The sequence below is a fragment of the Marmota flaviventris genome, chromosome 9 (assembly GCF_047511675.1).
Source record: "Marmota flaviventris isolate mMarFla1 chromosome 9, mMarFla1.hap1, whole genome shotgun sequence".
NCBI lineage: Eukaryota > Metazoa > Chordata > Mammalia > Rodentia > Sciuridae > Marmota > Marmota flaviventris.
The window spans coordinates 19,468,796-19,495,455 of NC_092506.1; the positions used below are offsets into that span (position 1 = coordinate 19,468,796).

The 26,660-nt window shown below is 41.1% G+C and overlaps 2 protein-coding genes across 8 annotated transcripts in view; both read left to right on the forward strand.

Moving 5' to 3' along the window:
* Fnbp4 (formin binding protein 4) overlaps nt 1-1,217 on the forward strand; it is a 41,063-nt gene extending 39,846 nt beyond the window's left edge. For both annotated transcript variants that reach the window (XM_027936467.2, XM_071616166.1), the window contains exon 17: nt 177-1,217. In XM_027936467.2, the coding sequence (XP_027792268.2) occupies nt 177-267 (91 nt within the window). In that variant the 3' untranslated portion in view covers nt 268-1,217. The remainder of the gene's footprint in view (nt 1-176) is intronic.
* A 9,320-nt stretch (nt 1,218-10,537) lies between these two features.
* The window catches only part of Agbl2 (AGBL carboxypeptidase 2), a 54,253-nt gene continuing 38,130 nt past the window's right edge, over nt 10,538-26,660 (forward strand). For 4 of the 6 annotated variants that reach the window (XM_071616167.1, XM_071616172.1, XM_027936558.2 and 1 more), the window contains exons 1-7: nt 10,538-11,073; nt 11,273-11,370; nt 11,633-11,696; nt 12,707-12,841; nt 15,342-15,527; nt 18,495-18,602; nt 24,953-25,106. In XM_071616167.1, the coding sequence (XP_071472268.1) occupies nt 11,335-11,370; nt 11,633-11,696; nt 12,707-12,841; nt 15,342-15,527; nt 18,495-18,602; nt 24,953-25,106 (683 nt within the window). In that variant the 5' untranslated portion in view covers nt 10,538-11,073; nt 11,273-11,334. The remainder of the gene's footprint in view (nt 11,074-11,272; nt 11,371-11,632; nt 11,697-12,706; nt 12,842-15,341; nt 15,528-18,494; nt 18,603-24,952; nt 25,107-26,660) is intronic. The other 2 variants (XM_071616168.1, XM_071616170.1) reach the window with 2 other exon arrangements.

Sequence of the window (26,660 nt, forward strand, 5' to 3'; positions counted from 1 at the left end):
CTTAGGACGGTCATATTCTTGAAATCATAGACCTCAAAGGAGAATGTACTGTCTGGCTGAGAAACTCTAAACTTCCTGATGTTCAGGTTTTTAGTTTAAATTAGATGTTTTTGTTTTGTTTGAACAGTTTTGTTCTTTTTCTTTCCAGTGAAGTAATATGTGTGTTGTTTTCACAGTGGCATGGCAGAGAGAAATGCTAATTTTGAAGCCCTTCCTGAGGATTGGAGAGCAAGACTAAAGAGAAGGAAAATGGCTCCAAACACATAGTTGAAAAAAAATTTTTAATTGTTTTGTGTTCAGTTCAGAGTCTTAGCCAGTTTTACTATTGTCAAATAAACTATAAATGTAATGGGGGTGAGCATATGCATTTCCTGGGCAAGAGCATACATGTACAAAGTTGTCCATTTGTGAAATGTAATTTTTCTGTTTTGCTGAAGGGTGAGGCAATTGGAATTGCTTTGACCTGACTACCTTTATTCTCACACTGGCAAATTTAGCATGTTAGGTATCAGTCGATCAATCTTGAAGAACATGTGGCTCATGAGTATGGCTCCTGTAGAGGGCTTGCTGATAAAGTGAAGGATTATCCTGCCTAATAGAGGCTTCTTTCATTCCTAATGTGGCACATTCTCTGATTTCTACTCAAGAACAAGTGCAATTAAGAAGGAAGCTCTGTGTTCTACCTTGCTTGACTGCAATCATCAGGAGCTCTTTCTGAACTCTTCCTCCAGGCTGCCACCCCTGAAGTGTTGAGATCTGTAGAGTGATATACCTTGTGCTGGTGGCCACACTCTTTATATAAAGAGTAGCCCTTTCTCAATAATCCTAGAATTGATAGTCATCTTACACTCTAGGTGGCATATTTAAATTTTAATGCAGGCAGCAGTAGCAGCCGGTGTTCATATCCTTGATTTTCAGAAATTTCCCCCGAAGTATGTGGCAGTAAGTTTCACAAAGCCACTTTGTGTTAATGCGTCTCCATGGTCTTACCGTGTTCCAAAATCCACCTCCCTTCTATGTGTGAATGTATTCTCCATAAAATTCCAGTATTTAAAAAGCAGTTTACTGTTCTGTATTTTCTATTGTGTCACAATCAGGTAAAGTCACTTTAAACTGAAGAAAAGGCAAATTGTGTTTTAAAGCTGTTTGTATTTCTCCAGTTTCTGACCTTGTAAATTTGTATATATGCACTAATAAAGCTCTTTTTATACTTGTGATTGGTTATCTTTTGCTCTTCTAAGCCTTTCATTCCATAATTATGTAACCAGAATTTAATTTTACATCAGTTCCTAAGTGTTTTTTCCTAATCAGAATCAGATATGGTGCAAGGCATGTAAAAATGTTGAATGACTTTCAGGAAAAAGTAGCAGGATCTTGAGGATGGGGGACAGGGTTAGACAAAGGCCTCTGACACCCAATAGTGCTGTGAGGCCTCAGTCCTGGAAACAATGTAATGTGGATGAAGTTTTGACCAAAATGAAAAAGGTGCTTTATTGCTTTTTTACATTAAATAATACCTGATTACAAAAGTATATAATATATACTTATGGTTATATTCCTATAAAGTTAACCAAAGAATAGTAGTTTGAAGTTTATTCCAGTATATTACTATGCATATAATTAAAATTTTTACCCAGTCATGTGTGATAGTGTGTTGGATTAATTTACCATTATGCTAATGTTGGGGTGCATTTTTGTATATAAATTTGTTTTATTTGCATAGAGTAAATTTCTATTTTATTTGCATAGAGTAAATTTCTGCAAATAAAGGCTATCAACTAGCTGTTAAAACTTTTGTCTTAACTGCCTAACAGTTTTTCAAACTTCAAGGAATTGCAGAGCACCAGTGCCTTCCTCACATCCTACAAATTGCAGCATTTAAAATTTTAAATTTGCCAAGTTGGGTATGGTTTGAGTTTTCTAACTCTCTTTGGTTTTCAATGTAGAAGATAATTTTTCATTTCTGGCTAGATAGTGGAGAGAATACAAAATGAAACGACAGGGTAAATAGGTTCCCTAGAGCAATGAATTAAGTTTCCTAAACTACCAGCAAAGCATAGAAAGACTTTGAGGACTATTACTACTGCACTCATAAATCCAGTTTCAGTCCCCAGGTTGAGGCTGTGTAGTGCAACTGTTCAGTCCTAGGCATCCTGAAGAAGATATGTGGATCCATAGGAGATCTGTCTTGCCCTTATTCTATGGGTGAACAATCTGCAGCAGAAAGTCCCATTCAGCTTATTACAATTGCAACAAAGCCTGCAGTGGGTCAATAAGAGTGCACAAGTGCTGTTTCTGACTTGCATAAGACATCTTAATCATTGCTTCCTAGATACCCAGGTGAGGGAACCTTAACATTTCACCCCTTCAGGGTTCCACAGGTGTCTTCTGTGAAGGTCCCTTGGCAAGGAGGGCAGAGCACTGCTCCCTTAACCCACAGCAGCAATTTAAGTCAACAGCAAGTTACTAATAACACAAGTTGTTCCTTGCAAAGATTAGACCCATCTCCATGGGGCAGCCAGGGAAGCCCACGGTTCTTGAAGGAGATCCATTGTTAGATATTCAATTTGCTGAGTTCAAGGGCTAGGGTTTGCAGTGCCTGCTTACATTATGGCACTCATGTGGTATATATAGTCAAAATTCACTGTCTACAAGAGGACATACTTCACCTTGGGAAGCAGTGTATCAAAAGCCATCTGATTTTTCAACACTACTTTCCTCACTCATTTGGTACACTTCTTCCTTTAAAAAGAAGCTAAGGGACTTGTGGATGGCATTGAAGGCTCTCTCTCCTGGGACTTTCTGTATGCAGTGCCAGTACTGTAATCTCTCTCATTAACAATGGTGGCCCCTTAGGGTGAAAATGAGGTTACTCTACCATGGAGTACATTTCATATGATGCCATTTCTTGAAAGTGTCCCAGCTGGATCACCACTCAAATAAGGTCTTTTCAACCTTTGCTGGGAGGGAGGTATGACCTTCCCCAAGTGCTTTGGCCAGTCTATTTGGTAGGTAAATATGAACATCCATGTTGTCCACATATCCATAAATATCCTGAGGGACAAGTTAGGCACGAATACCGTTTCATGTTAGAACCTTTAACTATTATAGTGCATTAGGCTTGCAGGGTCCACCCCAGAGTTCTTTTGGCCCTCTATTTTCAACATATAGGGTGCTTCTTGGTTAAGCTCTACAGCTTCGGTAGGGAGCCATCTAAAGCCATCCCGTATTGAATAATGTGTCATGAAAGATTGACCTACTGTTACACTCTTCAAAAATGAGGCTCAGTGGTAGAGCACTTGCCTAGCATTTGAACCAGTGGGTTCGATCCTCAGCACCACACAAAAATAAAACAGACTGTGTCCATCTACAACTAGAAAACAAATTTTTTTAATATGGCCCTTTATATGATTCCACTGAGGGTCAGTTGTGTTCCATGTTTGCAACCAAATCCAGTTAGAGGTTGTTGCTGGACTGATTTGCCATGGCAGTGAGTCAGCATATTGGCCCATATGTACCTAAGAGCAAAAAGGCAAGGCAGTTACAGGTACTAAAAAAGGCAATTGTCCTTCTGGCAAAATACAGGCCAATTTTGAGTCCATGGACAATATTGTAGGCAGCAATGGCTGAGCTGTCTGGTGGTACCACACCTTTAGAAGAGCTTTCATACGCCAGACAGGGTGGCACAGCTCAGGAGGCTTAGGCAGGAGGATAATGAGTTCAAAGCCAACCTCAGCAATTTAGCGAGGCCCTGAGCAACACAGCAAGACTCTGTCTCTAAATAAAATACAAAAAATTCTGGGGATGTGGCTCAGTGATTAATGTGCCCCTGGGTTCAATCCCTGGTACCAAAAAAGAAGTGCTTTTATGAGCTTCTCAGATTCAATATGTGTTAGTAAGAGGGCATTCATAATTGACCAGAGGGACAGTACAAAAGTACTTCTCAATATAATATCATTGGAAGGAGACATGGGAAAAGTACTTCTCAATATAATATCATTGGAAGGAGACATGGGATATCTGAATTTTAAGGTTGTGCTAGCAATTTCAGCACAGTATCTCTAAATCTGCAAGAGAATCACTGGTTAACAAAATATCATCAACAATGTGAAATAGACATACAGTGGATGGTTTTGGCCACCAGGCCACATCAGAGGCTACTAGGCTATGATACAGCTGGACAATGCAATAACCCTGAGGCAGCATGGTAAATGTTCATTGTTGCCCATCCCAAGGGGAAGTGATAGACCCAACCTGATCTTTTCTTAAAATTGGGAGCCATCTCACCACAAAGCCATGAAAAAATAATTTTGGCTTTACTATAAATTACTATAAATTCTGAACCTGCTTGGAATGCCTGCCCTTGCCTTGAACTCACCCATGCCTGGCTCTCTGACCAGATAACAGCCTTCTCTGAAACTTTAGTGACGCCTCACAAATCTTGGCCTTCCCTGGCCAGATAACAACCCTTTTTGAGGCTCTAATGACCTTCATAAATTCTGATGTTGGGGCCAACAAAAATGTAAACTACCATTAGTGTTATGCTCCTCAGAGTATTGTTATCTGTAACCCCACTTTGTGTAACTTTCTGGGCTATAAAGCTAGGCTACAGGAAAGCTGTGGCTGCTGTCTTGTTCCCGAGGTTTTGGGAGGGAGAGGCAGCCCGGCCGGTCGAAATAATAAGCTTGCTTTAATTTGATTTTAATTGGAGTCAGTGGTCTTTTCTTGAGTCCTGGTCTAACAGAAGCAAATTAGACTTCGCTATCAGCAGGAATATCTATGAATCTATGGAAAAGAACAAAAAAAAATCTATGGAAAAGAAGGCATTCGCCAAATCAGCTACAAAAGTCATTAGTCAATCCATCAAGTCAGCTGTGGGAGACCAACCTTGCACGTGACTAAGTCACTCCCTGACTGGGTGACTGAGGCAGTCAGGCAGCAGCCATGCCGCTAGACTGCCCCGCCCTTTGGGTTCAAGGGACATGGGCATGTGCCTTCCTATAGCCCCATGGGTGGAGCTATGCTCACCTGTTCCTTTGTAATATTACGTCTTGCCCTGTTTGGGATAGAATGTTCCATGGAAGTGCCTTTTGTGTGTGTCCCCTTATTTTACTGTGCCCTTGGGTGTGGCCTTCCTAGATGTCAGTCAACCTGCTGACAGCAGACATCATGAAGCTAGACTCAACCCCCTGAAACCTGACCCCTTGCCTCATTTGAATGGCTTCTCCTCAATAAAAGGGGTCGTCAGCATTTGCGGGCTCTCTCGCTCTCTCTCTTTCTGCGGACCCTTAAGGTCAGAGGAGCCATCACAGCAACCCCAAGAAAAAGGTATTTCTGTCTCTTGTGTGGTTATTTCACGTAGCCCAGTTCCCCAGGAGTGACCTCTGAGTGTTTTAGTCTCGAACAAAACCTGGCAATTGGCGTCCCTGGGTGGGCAAAAAAGTCTGAGTGCTTAAGCCACCGGGACAGAAGCCACAGTCAGCCACCAAAGGGACAGCAGCATGTATTGGAGGACATAATATTGAGTCTACAGTCATTCTCTAGGATCCATCTTTTTTCTTCACTGGTCATACCAGGGAGTTGAAGGGACGACAGGCAGGTCACATTATTCCCAGCATATGTGATTCTCTCTTCATGTCCTTCAGGCAGTTTATGTTGCTTGGAATTGGTGAGGCTTGTGGCGGCAGCAGCACCATTGGGGGCTGCTTCACATGTCCCCTCACCATTGTCTTTATGGCACAGATACATAGGTGAAACTCTCTTGCTGTTGTCTGGAGGATGTCCACACATAAAATGTGCTCATGATTGGAGATACATAGACTGGATGTTCATGTGGGGGCAAGCAGCCAATGGCTTGCTCTTTTATACTATGGCCTCTGCATCCATTCTATATATGTAATCAGCCCCTGGAACTTACCCAGGTTACCGCACAACAGAGTATATTTGGCCCGGGTATCTACCAGAACTAATAATACTTGTACATTAGTGGGGGACCAGTGGATAACCAGTTCCATGTGGGGCCAATGGGTATGTTACCCCCCCCCTATTTAAACTTGAAGAAGGTATAGTCCCCTTCCTCCAAAAAACCTTGGGAGACTAGATAATCCTCTAGATGTAGGGGACATGCCTCTGTAGGTGCATTTTTTTTTTGTACTGGGGATTGAACTCAGGGGCATTTGACCCCTAAGCCACATCCCCAGCCCTATTTTGTATTTTATTTAGAGACAGGGTCTCACTGAGTTGCTTAGTGCCTCACCATTGCTGAGGCTGGCTTTGAACTCACGATTTTTTTGTCTCAGCTTTCCAAGCCGCTGGGATTATAAGCATTTGCCACTGCATTCAGCTCCAGGTCCACCTTTGGATTTTGCTTCTTTACATGGAGGAACTGCTGGTCCCTATTCAACTATTTTCATAATTGTAGCAAATATGTATTTGGCTTGCCATCTATTTTGTCTCTATTGACTTCCTGCTTCCAAAAGTTCTATCCACATTTGGGTTCTTGTTCCTTTTTTTTTTTAAATTTACTTTTTAGTTGTTGATAGACATTTTTTTCTTTCTTAATATATATATATTTTTTTTTAGTTTTAGGTGGACACAACATCTTTATTTTGTTTTTATGTGGTGCTGAGAATCGAACCCAGTGCCTCACGCATGCTAGGTAAGCGCGCTACCACTTGAGCCACATTCCCAGTCCAGACATTTATTTTTTAAATTTATATGTGGTGTTGAGAATCGAACCAGTGCTTCACACATGCCAGGCAAGTGTGCTACCTACTGCTGAGTCACAGCCCCAGCTCAACATTTTTTTTTTTTTTAAATGGGCTCTTGTTACCTTAATGGGTCTTTTTCTCATCAGAAGAGGTACTGAAGGGGTAGTCTTAGCAGTGGTTTGGACCCCCTTTTGTTGGCATCAATCCTTCACTTTCCCCAGGATGACCACAATAATGGTTTCCTCATTAATAGGTGACCCACATAAGGAATTAAGATGGACATAAGGTCCCAAAAGATGACAATGGGGCATTCTGTGATATAAGGTCCTCATGCCAGCTATAAACTGTTCATCATTTGGCCCATGAGTATTCAAGTTAAACATGGCCCATCTCATCCCCAACACTCGCAGTGCCTGGACCAGGTATGCACATGATTACCATTTACTTATGGTCTCTGGGACATCCCCCACATTTGACCAAACAGTGAAGATAGCAGTCATTACCCAATCAAATAAAGAGTGGTATCCTTGTTCACCCCTGTGGCATTGACTTATGTAATCTCTGCTGCAAGGAGGCGTGAGTAATTATGGATGGTAATTTCTCCATTTCCAAGGCACTAAACATAATACTATCCCCTCCTAAATCCCAGAGGCATTAATAACCAAGTGGCCAAGGGTTTTCCTGGCGTCTGTCTAAATTGCTTTCCCAAGTCTGCCAACTCTGCTTGAATAAATGGTTGGTACATGGTGAACTTGGTTACCTGGGCCAGCTCTTCTGGCTGTTAACCCGAAGCCACCTGCTGTTATTGTTTTGTTTTCTGCATTACCAATGGTTGGATCCCCCTCTTCTTACTCCTTTAGCTCCACCAACACTATGGGGAAGGCTGAGGGTTATTTTTCCAAGGTACAGAGGTTCTCTTCTATTGATTGCATTATAGATTCCATGGTTTCTTTTTTATCCTGTAAGTCTTGCATCTTCTTGGTAACCTCCCATAGACTGTAAGGAACAACCATCCAATGGGCCCAGCAGTCAAACACATTACATTTTCCCATGCTCTCTCCCACCTGGTGTAAGACCTTTTTCAACCCTACGGGGGTACCATCAACCTCTGCCCATTCCTGTGGAGGGGCCCAGGTAGCCAGGATGTTGTAGGCTACTCAGAGACCAGGTCTATCAGCAGGAAACAGCACTTGTGTCAGCACTGGCTCAGCAGATCCTTATTCAAAGGCTGAACCTTTAGTGCAGGAGGGCATAGTCTTAGTCTTGTTAGTTTTCCTTTACATACTAGTTCTTTGTCTCCCATATAAGGTAATATACATTCCTACTTGGGCATTCTATTTCTATACTACAGAGTAGCAACAATGTTATAACTGAGTCCAGGAAGGCTCACATTGAATCTGATAGTTCTGACACAGGAAATCAGGGAGCTGAAACTCCAGACATCAGTTCTTGTGTTCTGATGAAAAGAAAATTTCAAGTCAGACACCAAAAGTCATGCAAGAGAACTTTATTATAGGTGAAAGTAAAGTAAAAGCAAAGTGAGACTTAAGCAGAAGGCACCGGCAAGAGAGAGAATGGGCCATCTCCAGAGAATGACAAAGGAGACAATGCCATCTCCATTTATCACTGGTTCATGTTTACCAGAACTGGGAACCACCTTGTGTATTCTTTGTCAATCGGGTGTTCAACTCCTCTATCATGTTGGACAGTGGAGTTTGGGGGCCTTAGTTGGTCCTCTCTGGAACTGTCATGGTGGCCATGCTAGTTAGGGGGGCCATGTTACTGTGGGTGCTGGGGTCAATAGCTGGTCAGACATTACCTTCATGAGCCTGCACTGAAGGAATCTTCCTTCCCAGACAATTTGAGACACTTATAGCTATAATTCCTAGTTTTACATCAACATCAATGGACCCTGTCAAGAGTTAGTCCCATCAGCCGGGAGTGGTGGCACAGGAGTTCAATCCTGGCACCAAAACAAAACACCCCAAGAGTTACTCCCATCAATTCTTTTCTCTTGACATGATTTCCAACTAGCTCCCTTGCTTCTGTTTATTTTATACAAATTAACTACCACCCTTTGCTTTCCTGCACCCACTGTCTGACAGGGTCACAGCATGGGGGATGCTGCAGCAGGGCCGCACCATCTGGAAACCTGAACCATGGGGAATGTTAAGTGTTTTGTTTATGAGACTCATGATATGGATAATAGGGCATATGTCAATCAATAATAAAAGTATATACTGCCTGAGATTGCAGGAAAATTCCCAGAATGAGACTAGGATACAATTAAGACATGCCTCAGGTGTGTTTCAATATCTCTCAGGATACAAACAATAGTGTTATTCCTCAAGAAATTCACAGGGAACTGATTGCAAATCGAGGTTCCTGAGAAAAGCTTAACAACTTACACTAATCTCCCTGTTCTAAAGCCACAACCTGTGCAACACACATTTTCCCCACCAACAGACCCTCCTTTGCCTTACCCAGGAATTCATGATGCGAATGGGAAACACATAGTTAAAATTAATGGCAAATAGGTTGAGGTGCAGAGCCTGCCCTTTAGTTAAAGATTACAAAGACAGAAGAATTGGTGTACTTTGACAAAGGATCAAAGTAACTCTTTAAGAAAGCAGTTAAATAGATGATATGAAAAAAGGAAATTACCTTGGAAAGTAAAAATAGAATAATGTAAAATTAAGAGATATATTTTAGCGGCACTTCAGAGTAGTAGGCTTTTAAGTAATAGACTTTCACTATTTTAAGTGTGTTTTACTGGGACTTTAGATTAGAAGAAAGCTTACCAATAATCATAGATATGCTTTAAAGTTAAAGGTTAATGAAAAAAAATATAGGTATGCTTTAAAGTTAAAAGTTAATAATAGATCAGGAGACATGTAGTCTAGTTGCATAGCCTAGCACCTAGTGGTTGAGGTGAAAATGTAAAAGCTTAATTATGATTGGCAAAGGTTATAGAAAAATATTTTAAACAATGTACTCAATATCTTAGGTAATCAATATGTGCCATAAAAGATTGTAACTCTTGAAAATTATGTAAATCAAAGAAGTTTCGGGCTTTGAGGCTATCCATTAACTACCTGAAAAAATACCTGCAAAAGATATAAAAATAAAGGCCCCTCTAAGGGCAGCAGATCCTTCTGGAGGCTGCTCCTAACTTGCAACCTATTGTCCTATCTCTTCTTTGGCCGATGCCACTCATTCTTCAGAACCCCTGGATCCCTGCCCTGATGGGGCTGGACCCCGGCACTTTGTAAGTTGTTTAAAGACCCTAAAGTGATTTAAAGAACACTTGCGACCTTGCCTGCATTCCACCGCTCACTACTAGTTACTACCTAACAGCTCCATGTTATCTTTTTCTTTGCTCTGAGAAAATCTTTACCACAAGGAGCTTCGGCCACAGAATACCACATGCTCGTGGCTGGCCACCCATCTACACCTTCCTCCATAGGTGGAGCGGGTTCCATACCCGGCTGCTGCTAGTCCTGCCAACTAGGCTCAACTGTAGTGCAACCGCTCAACCCCAGGCAGGCTGACTGAAGATGTGCGTACGCCGAAGTCCAAAGGCCGAGCCACAGGGAGATCTGACATGCCTTTATTCGATGGGTGGGCAATCCACTGAGAGGAAAGCCCTGTTCAGTTTACAGACAGAATTACAACAAAGCCGGCGGCGGGTCAAACAAGCCACCCTGCGCTTGTATAAGAATGCGCATGCGCCGTTTTCCTGCCTTACAGGAGGCATCTCAACCATTTCTTCCTAGTTATCCGGGTGAGCGAGGCTGATCGACTCCATTTTCCTTACAAGGTGTAAAGTAGGAGAGAGGAAGAATGAATGTCTCTGGTGTCTGCCTTGCCAGCGGCCCACCTTCTCGGGTTTCCCGCGGGCGCTTTCGGGCGGGGCCTAGCTTCCGGAAATGCCGGCACTCAGTCCTTCCGGTTGCCGCTGGCGGTTGCTAAGCTACGCGCGCCCGCGCAGAAAGCGGTGGCAGGTGAACCCGGTTGCTGGGACTGCCGAGCTTCTTGCCTTGCGAGCGGTGGGCTTCCGCCTCACCCAGGCTCCTGCCGCGAACTTTGTCCTGCTTCCCTCCTCGACCTTTCAGGAGGCCCCTGACCAGGTGGCTCTGAACCTCTGCTCCGTTCTCAGGACCCACTCTCGACCCCTGACCTTACTTTTTCAACCGCTCCGAGACTCCTGCGCCGCGTCCCCTGTCCCCGTTTCTTTCAGTTGCCTGGGGGGTCCTGGTGGAGGATCTCCCCTATCAGGGAGACTGAAGCATGGGGCCCGCCGGGGTCCCGGTGCCTCCGGAAGAGGAGGCGGGAAGATATGCGGTCGCCCCTGACTGCTCAGGTGCGCCGCCCGGCCTCGGGTGGGAACGTCGCCTGGTTCTTGTTTGAGAGGCTGGGTTGGTTGGGGTTCCTGAAGTCGGTCCCAGTGGGAGCCGGAGAGGGGGAGGAGCGTGTGACCCGGCAGTAAGCACAGTGCTTTGACTTTTCCTGTTCTGGTTTTTAGCTTCTCCTGTGTAATCAGCTGCTCTTTTGGAAATTAGGCAGGGGTTGCGGCTGCATGCGATGCCACTGACTGGCTTTCAGCATACCATGCAGAAGTAACATGTTCCCGGCATTGGAAACCGAGCGAAAGCAAGAGGTCGGTACACGCCCCCTCCAACCCATCCCCGCAAAACTCCACAGAAATCCAACCCTAGATCAGAAGGTATATTCTGGTGATACCTTTGTCCAGCTGAAGATCTTGGTCCTCAAGGTAGAATAAGTAGCATGGATTTCACTTGGTTTGTTTACAAAGGCCCTCAAGTACACTGTCCTATGCAACAAGGCTTGTGAGCTTTCCGTGAGGAATTCAGTGTCATTTGAAAGGGCTTTCCTGACTTAGATGGCTTTTCCTTTCACAGACTCTTCCTGATCCCTATGAGGACTTTATGTACCGTCACCTCCAATACTATGGCTACTTTAAAGGTAATACGTTCCCATCCAACATCACCTTTCCTGGGTTCAGGAGGTGAATTGTTTCATTAATTGGAAGAGTTGTGCTTGGATAGACTAGTAAGTCGTTTTTCCAGTCCACTAGTGAAAAGTCCTCCCCCAATGATCTTCTATGATACCTCTATCAAGTGAGAGACTTGCTTTATACAAAGGTCTATTTTAAGCTTTCTCTTTCATTGGTGTATTTGTCTATCCTTGCCACCAATTCCACCATCTCTTAATTACTATGTGAAGTTAAAATACTCCTGATATCTGGAAAGGCATGTTCTCCCACCTTGCCCCTTGTACTTACTTATTCTTCAGAAGTGTCTTGACAACCACAATTCTTCTTCTTCTTTCTTCCTCCTATCTTCTTCTCCTCCTCCTCCTCCTTTTTTTTTTTTTAACTGAGGATTGAACCCAGGGACACTTAACCACTGAGCCACATCCCCAACTCTTTTTAATTTTGAGACAGGCTCTCACTAAGTTGTCCTTGAACTTGCAATCCTCCTGCCTCGGCCTTTCAAGTTGCTGGGATTACAGGTGTGCCCTACCATGCCTGGCTTGACTGTTTCATTTTCTAAGTGATTATTCATTTGTCAAACTGAATTTCTGGTTTACCAGATTCAGAACATAATGCCCTCAGGGCAAGTGTCTTCTGGCTTCAGTGCTTTGCTTCCATCATGTTAACCTGCCTTCACTTGGATTTGGCTCTCTTGGCAACTTTTGCAGCCACTGTTCTTTCTCCCTCCCAAGTCCTTTCTCATTCCACTATACCATAATGCTTCTTTAGTCTCCTCACTCTCTCATTTCCTCTGTGGTAAATAGAGATAATCTTGCTTAATTCACATAAATTGGAATGTGAAAGCTCTTTTAAAAATGGAATAAATAAAGGCCCAAGGTAATAGGCAGCAATAATAGTAGTGGTGGTTTAGGTATTGACCTTGATGTTAGAGGTGATGAGCCAGCCTGCTAACAACTTTAATTAAACCATTTATTCTTAGCCCAGAAAGGCAGTTTACCAAACTCAGCTACACATCAGCATGTTCAGAAGAATAATCCTCACTACCTACTGAATGTCTCTTTTGGAGAAAGAAATGATTTGATACCAGATACTCTGCAAAAGGAGAAACTTCTGTGTGAGTAGTAAACAGTGTGGGTGGTCCCCAGAATGTTTCTGCCTTGACAACTCCTCCAGAAATTCAGGAAAATGTGGCCTTATGTGGGGAGAGGCCAAGGAAGGGGCTTTGGCTCCTATTTCTGACCTCACTCAAAAATGTTCTCTAGATCTTCTTTGGTTTACAGATTTAAATTAAAAAGCTGTATGTTGGGGCTGAGGTTGTGGCTCAGCGGTAGCTGTGAAAGGCCTTGTGTTTGATCCTCAGCACCACATAAAAATAAATAAATAAAATAAAGGTATTGTGTCCAACTACAACTAAAAAATAAATATTTTTAAAAAAATAAAATGCTGTATGTTCTAAATTTTCTTAAAATGTCAAAAATGTATTAAGATTCTTTTATCAAGAGAATATATTAATTTTTGCACACAGTTTTGGTGAGTGTGCTTATAAGGCTCTGTGCATAAGAGTAGAGGAAACCAATTCCAGCTAGCTTAAGTAAAAGCAATTTTTTAGGGGGTATTTTCATCTTAAATCTAAGGTCCAAAATGCAGTTGAATTTTTCTCTCAATATATATCCAGCCAGGGCTGGGGTTGTAGCTCAGTGGTAGAGCACTTGCCTAGCACATGTAAGGCACTGGGTTGATCCTCAGCACCACATAAAAATGAATTAATAAAACAAAGGTATTGTGTCCAACTGCAACTTGTCTTCTTCATAAGCTACCTTGTTTTTCTTTCTTTCTTTTTTTTAAATATATTTTTTTTTAGTTGTCAACAGGCCTTTATTTTATTTATTTATATGTGGTGCCAAGAATCGAACCCAGTGCCTCACATATGCTACACAAGTACTCTGCCACTGAGCCACAATCCTAGCCCTTCATAAGCTCCCTTTCAACTGTACATATCAGTCCAAGCTGCCATCATTTTTCACTATTGAAACAGCCTACAAATTGCCTCCTGGCTCCTCCTCATTCCATGCTGCACCCTCCCAATCCATCCATCCATCCATTTTTTTTTGTGATGCTAGGGATTGAACTCAGGGTTTTGTGCATGTGAAGTAAGCACTCTACTAACTGAGCTATTTCCCCAGCCCTTCAGCAAGTTCTGAGAGTACTGTTTTGCTGGGATGAATGTAAAGTCTTGCCCATTAGGTAAAAAAAAGGATCTCTTTGTGACTTTGATTTGTATTTCTTTCTTCTTTTTTTTTTTTTTTTTTTTTTTTTGTGGTGCTGAGGATTGAACCCAGGGCGTTGTGCATGCAAGGCAAGCATTCTACCAACTGAGCTATGTCCCCAGCCCACTTTGATTTACATTTCTATAATTATGAGTGAAATCCAGCAGCTATTACCACTTTTTCATTGCCTTTTCTCCCCCATTAAATTATGATACAGTTAAGAAATGTAGCTGGCCAGGGTGGCGCATGCCTGTAATCCCAGTGGCTTGGGAAGCAGGGACAGGAGAATCATGAGTTCAGAGCCAACCTTAGCAACTCAAAGTGAGGCCCTAAGCAACTTAGTGAGACCCTGTCTAAAAAAAATATAAAGGACGACTGGGGATGTGGCTCAGTGGTTAAGTGTCCTTGGGATCAATCCCCAATACCAAAAAAAAAAAAAAAAAAAAGATAAAAAGAAAGAAACGTGGAAGCCCAACATTTGGGTGAGAAGGAATGAGGTGAGGGACAGTGGGCAAAAAAGAGAAGGACAAAGACCTTAGGACAAGTTGTGCCTTCTTTCTCTTTCTATGGCCTGTTTATCTTCAGCTTGCATATTCAGATAGAGGCTATAAGCAGAGGTGTTTCATGTCCTTCCAGACCAGGAATTTCAGACTCTCTGGTGGGAATGTGTCTTCACCTCCTGCTCTCCCTGCCTAAGCCAGGCCTGGAATTCACATCTGCTGTGAACTGAGAGGCCTTCAGACTGCAGTTTCTGCTTTCCTCTTCTTTTCTTTCTTTGTCTCTTTTCCTCCCCGGCCTTCCTGAAAGCTTTTTTACTCTCATTTTTCTCACCACCTCTCCCTACAAGCTCTTCTCTCTTCTGCTCCTTTCCATCCTCTTTATTTTCTAAGCCACTTTGAACTTTCAGATGAATACATCATGGGCCTGAAACTTAATTTATAGGTTGTTTCACTGTAATTAATAAAGTTTTATGCTAGTCGGTGAATTGAAAATTCTGTCATTCCAAACAAAATAAAATAATATGACATATTAAATATCCTTTTATTTGTGTAACCTACTGTTGAAATGTCTTGGACTTAATAATTAAAATTTTTTCTAACTTACTCTGAAGCTTTATATTAAAACATTTAAAGGATTATGCAGAATTTTAATATAACATTTTATAATTTCAAATCTATCATCCTGGATTAAGTCTCCTTCTTAAAGGATAAATATTATCATTAGCACTAGACATATATGCTAATATTTTAATATAGTGCTTAGAATTACTTAGCTGGTATAGATGAGCAATAAGGTTTCCAAAGAGAAAAAGAAAGTTGTTCATGCATTTCCTCTTCCCTTTGACAGATTCACTTATGTTGAGTTCACCACTTCTTAGGAGCAGACAGCTTCTTTTTGATGAGTTGGACCAAGTAAACCCACGTCTTCGAGAACCTCGAGAACTCTTTGCCTTTTTCTCTAGCAAAGGGACACTTCAGGCTCCAAGATGGCCAATAGAATGTGAGGTCATCAAAGAAAGCATTCATCATATTGGTAATATGATTTATGTGTGGTGGTCTTGCTGTTTTGCCTGACTTTATTTCAAGGCCTTAGAATTTAAAGTCCTATACGCTGAAGTATGAGACAGGACAGAGTCAACATCTATAACTTACCCTGAAATGGTTAAGCTCTGGGAAACTGATATATTTCACCATTAAAAACTTACATCAAGGGCTGGAGATGTAGCTCGTTTGGTAGAGTGCTTGCCCCTCTGGGTTTGATCCTCAGTACCACATAAAAATAAATGAAGATTTAAGAAAAAAAAAGTTACATCAAATTGTAAACTAGAGTGGAATAGATATAATTGATGAAAGATATATACTCCAGAATAGTTTTTACTGTTTTTAAATATATTTTGAGTTTATTTGAGTTTTGGGGGGAATGATAGGGTCTTTTTATGATATTAGTAACCATAAAGATGATGTAAGCACAATCTTTTCTTTTTTTATATTTTTTTAGTTGTCAATGGACTTTTTTTTTTATACCTTTGTTTTATTTGTTTATTTTTAATGTAGTGCTGAGGATCGAACTCAGGGCCTCGTACATGCTAGGCGAGCACTCTACCACTGAGCCACAAGCCCAACCCCATCAATGGACTTTTATTTGTGCATGGTGCTGAGAATCGAACCTAATGCATGCCACATGCTAGGCAAGCGCTCTACCACTGAGCTACAACCCCATACCAAGCACAGTCTTTTCTTGTGTGTGTGATACTGGGGATTGAACTCAGGGTCTCATGCATGCTAGTTAAATGTTCTACTACTGAACTCTACCCTCAACCCACAATCTTTTGCCTCTATTTTATGAAGCATTTACAGAAGTGGCTTGCGTGAAAAAGGAGACTTCTAACTACTAGAATATTTAATCTACCAAACAATAAATCTGTGCTTTAAACTTCTGGATAAATAATTGGTTGTTTCATATTTTCTCACTGTCTCCTTATAATATTCATTCGATTAATGCATGTTAGCATTCACCATATGCTAACCTAAGTGCTTGGTGCTAGAACTACAATGATGAGCAAGTGGAGGTACCGAGAGCTTATAGACTAGTGGGGACATTGAGCATTTACTAGGTAATTGTATGGAGTTATGTCCCTCTAGGGACACCTACCAGCCTGGAGATCACTTCAGGTTTCCAAAAGGAGTGCACATGAAAGCTGAAATCTGAAAGATGATTTAGAAGTGACCCTTTTAACTGGAGAGAGTTAGATAAAAGTAGTACATGTGGAAGAAACACAAAGAACATGGCATGTTTTAGGAACCGTGGGGCACTGAGCATGAGAGACAAGAGATGAGAAGCTGAAAATACTTGCAGGGACCCACTCAGTATTCTCAACTAGGGATAGCACTGCTCTTGGGGTGTTTGGGAATGGAAGAGGGCATTTTGATTTGGTACAACAACTAAGAGAGCTAAAATCATCATGTACTCTGTAGTTTTTATATACAAGTTCAATTTGATCTGACCAGACAATAGGATTTTGCTATTCCATATATAAAAAGCAAAAATGAGTGGGTACTAAACAAAGATAGAATTCCTAAGATTTTTTTTCCCCCAGTGCTGGATATTGAACCCAGAACTTAATGAATGGTAAGCACGTGTTCTACGACTAAGCCACATCCCCAGCCTTCATATGGGAATTTGGAACTTGACTGTAAGAAGTACAGAAAAAAAAAAAAAAAACTGGGAAACTAGAATTTAATAATCACATTATTGCAGTGCTAACAATTCATATTTATTTATTTATTTATTTATTTTGGTACCAAGGATTGAACCCAGGTGCGCTTAACCATTTAGCAACAACCCCAGACCTTTTTATATTTTTATGTAGAGACAGGGTCTCTCTGAGTTGCTTAGAGCCTCACTAAGATGCTGAGGCTGGCTTTGAACTTGTAATCCTCTTGTCTCAGCCTCCTAAGATGCTGGGATTACAGGTGAAGCAATTCTTAAAAAAAAAAAATCCTAGCAGCCAGGTTTGGTGGCACATGACTACAATCCCAGCAACGCAGGAGGCCAAGGCAGGAGGATCACAAGTTTAAGGCCAGCATCAGTGATCCTACTGAGGCAAGACTCCATCTCAAAATAAAAAGGACTAGGGATATGGCTCAGTGGTAAAGTGCTCTTAGGTTCAATCCCCAGTATCCACCCACCTCAATTTTTTTCCAAAGGAAATTTATTACCAAGTACCTTATAGTTAAACTGAATTGCCAAAGCCTCAAAGAAATTATCATCTGCTGGGTGCAGTGGTATATGCCTGCAATCCCAGTGACTAGAGACTGAACAAGAGAATTGCAAGTTCAAGGCCAGTGTGGGCAATTTAGCAAGACCCCTTCTCAAAATTTAAATTTTTCAAAAGGCTTGGGGATGAAGCTCAGTGATAAAACACCCCTTAGTCCAATCCTGAATGTACCTAACACACATACACACACACACACACACACACACACAAAAGAAAAAAAAAAGAAGAAAGAAATTAGCATCATCTTTTACTGAGTTCTTTTTCTTTTCTTTTCTTTTTTTTTTAATGTTTCTAGCTTTCATCCCATGTGAGAAATCTTTCTAATTCAGTGCTAATGTAAATGCTTTGTTTCTTCTGAAACAAATAATAGAGTTGTTCCTTTATAGTAATAAAAAGGATATAGCTGGCCCCATTTTCCTGATTTCAAGGAAGTACAGAGCTATTTTGAAGAGTTGTTGTAGCAACTGTATTGACCTTTCAGGCTTAAGTATTCTATTTAAAATTTATTATTTCATTGTATATGCTTTTTTGTGAAAAGTTTCCTCATATATTTTTATGGAAAGAAGCAAGACATAATTAATTTACAGATAAGCTGGAAATTTGGGATAAGAATTTGGTTTGATTTGATCAAACTAGTCATTTGAATAATTGATATTTTTTATTAGTTCTGATAATACCTTGTATATTTCTTATTTTGTGCTTTTTAAAATGCCTTCTTTCAGAGTGGGTTCCACCTCAGCCAGAATATTTCTATCAACCTACAGGAAATGAAAAGGTACCAGAAATTGTAGGAGAGGAAAAAGGCACAGTTGTCTACCATTTAAATCCAGGTATTGAAAAGTGAATGATTAATCATGACAAAGTTATAATAAACTTATTTCCCATAATTGAAGTGATTTTAAAATCCTAGTTTACTAATGGATAAACTGTCTTTACCAGACCAATGTAAGTGGGAGCCCCAATAGTCATGACTCAGTTTTAAAATTTCAATAGTTTTTTTGAAATGATGGCACATTGTACATTTTTCTTAGTAGCTTGAAGTCCATTTTATAGTTTCTCTCTTATTCCCCCTGGAAATCAGACACTGAATTACATTATGGGGAGCTTGCCCTTCTTTTCTCTACTTCCTGAGTATACTTTAGTGAGTATTTTGTTGCTTTGTGTATGTGACTGTCACTTAAGATGTGGTTGCCTACATAAGTTGTAGGCTTCTAAGGACAGAATCCATGTCCTTCATAAAAATATGAAGAATATCTGCTGGGCGCAATGATGCAGGTCTGTAATCCCAGCAGCTGGGGAGTCTGAGGCAAGAAGATAGCGAGTTCAAAGCCAGCCTCTGCAACTTAGCAAGGTCCTAAGGCAACTCAGGAAGACCCTGTCTTAAAATAAAAAAGAAAAAGCTGAGAACTGGCCACAGTGGCTCACGCTTGTAATTCCAGCAGCTCTGGAGGCAGAGGCAGGAGGATCACCAGTTAAAAGCCAGCCTCAGCAATTTAAGGCCTAAGCAACTTAGTGAGACCCTGTCTTTAAATAAAAAAATATAAAAGGGCTGGGGATGTGGCTCAGTGGTTAAGCATCCCTGGGTTTAATCCCCAGTACCAAAAAATAAAGAATGGCTGGGATGTAACTCAGTGGTATGGTGATCCTGGATTCAATCCCCAGCACTGAAAGGAAAAAAAAAAAGAAAAAAAGGAGAAGATGGAAAAGGAAAGCAGAAGATTATAACCAACAACAAAAAAATACCTTTTCTTTTCAAGAACACCTGTTAGATTTCCCAGGATAGACATAATCTAAGCTACAAAGCAGGTCTTAATACATTTTAAAAGAGTAAAATAATACAATATCCTATATTTTCTGACTACAACAAAATTAAGTTAGAAATCAACAACATAATAAAATCTGGGAAACCCACAAATATTTGGAAATTGAACTACGTTTTTTGGGGGGGGCATGCTGGGGATTGAATTTAGGGGCACTTAACCACTGAGCCACATCCCCTGTCTCATTTTGTATTTTATTTAGAGACAGTGTCTCACTGAGTTGCTTAGCACCTTGCTTTTGCTGAAGCTGGCTTTGAACTCACTATCCTCCTGTCTCAGCCTCCCGAGCCACTGGGATTAACAGGCATGTGCCACAGCGCCCAGCTGGAAATACATATTTCTAAATAATCTATGTGATAAAGGAATCACAAGATTCAGGTGCACTGTTGTAAACATGTGATCCCAGCAACTTGGGAGACTGAGGCCAGAAGATCACAAGTTCGAAGCCAGCCTCCGCAACTTAGTGAGACTCTAGGGATGTATCTCAGTGGTAAAGCACGCCAGTTTGTTTACCCATCTACTGTCCCCATCCCCGGTTGGTGGAGACCATGAGGACAGAAGTCCTCGTTCGTGGTTTGGCATGCTCATGGTGGTACTGGGGAGAGCAACATGGGCCTCATCCTCAAAACTCTGTGGTTGTGATTTCTTTTGTCTGTCTTAAACTCTGTGAGGACCCAGAGCAAAGACTGGCTTTTATTTCTCTCCTTTGGTTGAAACAGTTTTACCAAGTGGCATCTGACAAAACATTTAAAGACATACAACTGCCTATTGCCTCTTGAGGCAAGGGATGGCAGATGGGGCAAGCAACAAACAGGCCCAAAAGCCTGGGGAGGAAGAGATGAGGAGGAAGATTTTGGGGAGAGATGAAGTTCTGGAAGTGTTACCACATAAGTCAAAGAATGTGATGTGCATAGGCTCAACCCATTCGGAAAAGACCTGAGAAGATCCTTGGACTTGCACCTCTGGTTGGGCTTTGGGCTTTGTGTGGGAAGGAGGTAAAGCCTGAGGTTACAGGCTGGGTTAGTATTGAGGAGTGTACTGCCTCAGAGCCAATCTGGAAAGACTAGGAAAGATTTATGATTTTAATTTTTTTAAAACTTGTTTGTTTGTTTACAGTACTATGGATTGAATCCAGGGGCACTCTACCCCACCTCCCATACCCTTCTTTTTTTTTTTTTGAGACAGGGTCTTGTTAAGTTTCTGAGGCTGACCTCAAACTTAAGATCCTACTGTTTCAGCCTCCTGAACTGCTGGGATTACAGGCATGTCCCACCACACACCTAGTTTTTCTGTGTTTTGTTTTTTAACTCTAGGTATTTAAGGATATCTCTGTCAGATCATGGCTGACCACTGATTGAATGAATCAAAGATTTAGTGACGAGCTGCGGTTGTGGCTCAGTGGTAGAGCACTCGCCTCTCACGTGTGAGACCCTGGGTTCGGATCCTCAACACCACATAAAAAATGAATAAAATAAGGATATTGTGCCTATGTATAACTAAAAAAAAATTAAAAAAAAAAAGATTTAGTGACTACACATAGCAAGGAGTAACATCATTCTCAATGGTGAAAGACTAGAAGCGTTCCCTCTAGGATCAGGAAAAAGATGAAAATATGCCCAGTTTACTACTTCTATTCAAAATTGTATTGGAAGTTCTAGAAACAATTAGATCAGCGGGAAAAAAAAAAAAACCTAAAAAATGGAAAGGCATTCCATGTTCACAGATTGGAAGATTTAAATTTGTTAAAATGGCAGTATTACTCAAACATCTACACATAAAAATCCTTATCAGAATTTCAATAACTTTAAAGAAAAATTTCCAATGGCCTCTTATGCAAAAATGGAAAAGGTGACCCTCAAATTCATATGGAATTGCAGGAGTCTGTATTAAAAAAGAAATGAAAAGTTGGAGGACTCACACTTCCTAATTTTGTAATATGCTACAAAACTGTATAGTAAAGGCACAGGATTAGCATATAGATCAATGAACTTGAATTGAGAGCCCAGAAATAAATCTATACATAAATGGTCAGTTGCTTTTCAATAAGGGAAAGAATAATCTCTTTAATTGTTGATTCTGAAACAATTGGATATGCACATGCAAAAGGATGAAGTTGGATCTCTCCTTCATACATGTAAAAAAATTAAAATGAATCTTATGACTTAAGAGGAAGTGCTAAAATTATAAATATTTTAAGAAAACAGTGTAAGGCTGAGAATGTAGCTTGGTAGTAGAGCAGTTGACTAGCACGCAGGAAGCCCTTGGGTTCAATTCCCAGTACTGCAAAAAGCAGATGTAAACTTCACCTTGGATTTGGCAACACATTCTAAATGTAACACCAAAGACATTCAGAGGGTTGGGGATGTAGCTCAGAGTGGTAAGAGTATTGACTAGCAGGGCAAGGCCCAGGGTTTGATCCCAAACACTGAAAAAAAGGGGCATGATTCATAAAAGGAAAATTGATAAATTGAACTTTATCTAAATTAAGAACTTTTTACTATTTATTTATTTTTTAATATTTGTTTTTTAGTTTTAGATGGACACAATATCTTTATTTATTTTTATGTGGTGCTGAGGATTGAACCCAGTGCCTCATGCATGCTAGATGAGCATTCTACCACTGAACCAAGACCCCAGCCCCAACTTTTCACTATTTAAAAGATATTACTAGGGCTGGGGTCGTGGCTCAAAGGTAGAGTGCTCACCTAACATGTGTGAGGCCCTGGGTTCAATCTTCAGTATCACATAAAAATAAATAAATAAAATAAAGGTATTGTATCCAACTACAACTAAAAAATAAATATTAAAAAAAAGATATTATTAAGCCCCCACTGGCTGCTCTGAAAAGCCATCTTGCATTGTTCCTGGGTCCAGCGCCCCACTCGCCACAACCACCTTCCCGGGCTGCGGACTCCGCAGCTTTATCGCCAGAGTCCCTGAACTAGTTTCCTTTTTAACCCTCTGCATCGGATCACCAGCATGCCCCACCATGTCAGACGCGGCTGTGGACACCAAGGACTTAAAGGAGAAGGAAGTTGTGGAGGAGGCAGAGAATGGAAGAGACGCCCCTGCTAATGGGGATGCTAATGAGGAAAAGGAGGAGCAGGAGGCTGACAATGAGGTAGATGAGGAAGAGGAAGACGGTGGGGAGGAAGAGGAGGAAGGTGATGGTGAGGAAGAGGATGGAGATGAAGATGAGGAGGCTGAGGCAGCTACGGGCAAAAGGGCAGCTGAAGATGAGAGGATGATGATGTTGATACCAAGAAGCAGAAGACCGAGGAGGATGACTAGACACCAAAAAGAAAAGTCAAACTAAAAATAAGAGGCCACCGTGACCTATTCACCCTCCACTTCCCATCTCAGAATCTAAACGTGGTCACCTTGGAGAGGCCCACGGGCCCGCCCACCGCGGGCAGTGACACCCACAGTGACACGCGCTCTTCACCACCCAACCAAAACCACAACGTGAGTTTGCAACAGGGGAGGAAAAAAAGAACCAAAACTTCCAAGGCCTTACTTTTTTTCTTAAAAGTACTTTTAAAAAGGAAAATTTGTATTTTTAATTTACATTTTATATTTTTGTACATATTGTTAGGGGTCAGCCATTTTTAATGATCTCGGATGACCAAACCAGCCTTTGGAGCGTTCTCTGTCCTACTTCTGACTTTACCTGTGGTGTGACCATGTTCATTATAATCTCAAAGGAGAAAAAAAAAAACCTTGCAAAAACAACAACAAAAAATTCTTATTCCGAGCATTCCAATAACTTTGTGTATTTACTTTAGCTGTACTATAAGTAGTTGGTTTGTATGAGATGGTTAAAAAAGCCAAAGATAAAAAGGTTTCTTTTCTTTTTTTCTTTTTTTTGTCTATGAAGTTGCTGTTTATTTATTTACTTATTTTTGGCCTGTGAAACAATGTTGTCCAACAATAAACCAGAATTTTATTTTGCTGAGTTGTTCTAACAAACAAAAAAAGATATCATTAAAAATGAAAGGCAGGGGCTAGGATTGTGGCTCAGCAGTAGAGCACTCGCCTCCCACCGGCGGGACCTGGGTTCCATCCTCAGCACCACATAAAAATAAAGGCATTGTATTGTGTCCATCTACATCTAAAAAATAAATTTAAAAAAAATGATAGGCAGGATGGACTAGGTTGTGGCTCAGTAGTAGAGCACTCACCTAGCATGTGTGAGGCCCTGGGTTTGATCTTCAGCACCATAAATAAATGAAATAAAGGAATTGTGCCCACCTACAACTTAAAAAAAAATGATAGGACAAAAATAGTTGCAAATCAACTTCTTTTGTTTCTTTTAGGGCACCAGGAATTGAACTCAGTGACAGTCTACCACTTAGCTATATTCCCCAACCCTTTTAATTTTTTATTTTGAGACAGAGCCTTGCTAAATTGCCCAGGCTGACTTCCAGCTTACAATCTTCCTACTCAATCTCCTGAGTAGTACCTGGAATTACAAGAGTATGACACCATGCTTGACATTAATTGTACCTTTTTTTTTTTTTAAGCAAGCAAGCCACAGAGACTCAATTCTCCAAAGAGAAAGGGCCCCAGAACTGGGAATCTGCAGGGGAGTTTTGGCCTGTTCTATTTATGGTCTCTGGAATTTCTTCCTTTCCTTATCTCCTCTCCTTTCCATGGTCTCCTCACTATTATTGATTGGTGCCCCCTCTGTCCATGTGTCTGTTTTAGTTTTTCTTTTGGATTCCCACTTAGGAGCATAGGTACAGAAGTATCTGTCTGATTGGGTCCCCTCTTGTGTCCACGTCCCACTTCAGAGCATAAATATGGAAATGTCTGTCTGATTGGGCCCCAGCTTATGTCCATGAGTATTTTCATTAAGCAGAAAGTTGATCTCATCAGAAGACCCTCTTCATGCTCCTTTGTTCTGGCCATGCCCCCATCCTCCTCACTTGCCATCTTGCCCTGGCTGCCTAAGTCCTTCTATATCTCTCTCAATCCCCCATCTCAGAGGATACCCAGCTACTGTTGGGAGTTGGGGCAAAAACCACCCTAGCCATTTAAGGCTGACAAGAGGTATCATTGAAATAACTGGAATATTCTTCTGAGGAAGGTTTAGGACAAGTGGGAAGCAGCAGGCTGATCAAGGGGTCTATCCTAGTCTAGAGGGATGTCCACTGGGGACTCCATTTGTAGCACCATCTGAAGTTTAATTGTCTCTTTGAGTCAATGGTTTCTATCCAGGATGAGTCCCCAGTTGAAAATTTAAATATTATTGCTGTTAACCTAGGGTAGTGCTGACCAGGTAGAGGGGTTCAGTAAATATGTGCTGAATGAATGGATTCTGAGTGGAACCTGACTTAAAGATGTCTCTTTATCTACAGTGCCCACTGAAGGTTCCTATTTCACCAGTTCAAGAGTGGGAGGCAAACAAGGAATTATCAAGGAACTTGCTGTCACATTGGAAGGACCAGAAGATGATACTCTACTCTTTGAGTCAAGATTTGAGAGTGGGAATCTGCAAAAAGCTGTCCAAGTGTGAGTAACCAGGAATTTCCCAATAGAATGATGATTGAGAGCCTTAGAGGTATCTTCAGGAATGATTTCTGGAGTGAGGAATGTTTGCTAAAAGGGGTGATGAGAAATGGTTACAAGGGTGGAGAATTCTCGCTGGGACCTGCACAGGCGATGGAATGGAGGTTCCTCTTGGTGGAATGGGCTAGCTTTGAAATAAAAGCTAAGAAAGACAAAACAGCAAAAAAAGTACAGAACACGAAAATAATTTAAAAAAGCAGGCGTGGGTCAGACTAACTGATCTTTTCCACATTGAAAAGAGCAATGGAGCCTGTGCTTGCTTTATTTATATGGGGGAACATCAGAGGTTTTCCATGGAATGTTTATTGCCAAATAAGATAGGAGGTGGGCTGTCCAGTTTCCAACGGGTTACTCCCAATGCCAGAGTTATGAGAGAGGTCTTCCTAGTAGAGCAGAAATAGAGGTCACATGCATTGGGCAATCCATTAAATGGGAGGAGCCACAAACTAGTTTGCACTGCCAAACCTAAATCCCCCTGCCTCAATACCCAGTGAAGTAATTCATGGGTGGCTCCCTGTAGAGAATATAATAATTATGACTCCTGTTTTCCCCCCAAAATAAAGCATTTATCTAAATTGTTTCTTCTAAATCTGGTATGGTAGTGTACACTTGTAATCCCAGCTACTTAGGAAGCTGAGAAAGGAGGATTACAAGTTCAAAGCCAACCTCAACAATTTAGCAAGACCCTGTCTCAAAAAATAAAAGGACTGGAGATGTAGCTCAATAATAAAGCACCCTTGGGCAAAATTCCCAGTACCCCCCACCAAAAGTCCTATAATCAGACCTCCCGGATACAGTAACTAGTTTTGTGTATATACCTTAATATTTGTGTGTGTATAATATACACAAAGTGTATATTTTTAAAAATAAAAATTGGATAATGGTGTAATGTTTTACAAATTGCTTTTTTTCCCATTTGATAAATTTTAGGTATTTTTCTAGGGGAGTATCACAGATATGCCTCCTTGGTTTTGTTTTTGTTCTATTTTTTTTTTTTTTTTTTAAGTGCTAAGGATGGAACCCAAGGCCTCACGTACTAGGCAAGTGCTCTATCACTGAGCTACAACTGCAGTCCTGCCTCCTTATTTTTAATAGTGCCAGCTGGGAGCTGTGACATGCACCTATATTCCCAGCTACTCAGGGGGCTGAAGCAGGAAGATCACTTGAGCCCAAGAGTTCAGAACTAGCCTGGACAACTAGTGAGAACTCATCCCAATATATAACTAGTGAACATTATCCTATTGTATGGATATTCCATACTTTGCTCTAAACTGGTATGAATTATGTTTATAGTTTTGCTTAATCACTTAGCAGAATTAACACATTTACGCATTATCTTTTTAATTATGGTGGTTTAGGTGATGAATTCTAGAAATAAAATTGTGAGGTCAAAGGGTTTGAACACTAGTTTTTGCCAAATTGCCCTCCAATATGATTCTGTTTCTCATCTTCAATATATAAGAGTGCTTCTTTTCCAAAGCTGGGATGATGAGCAGA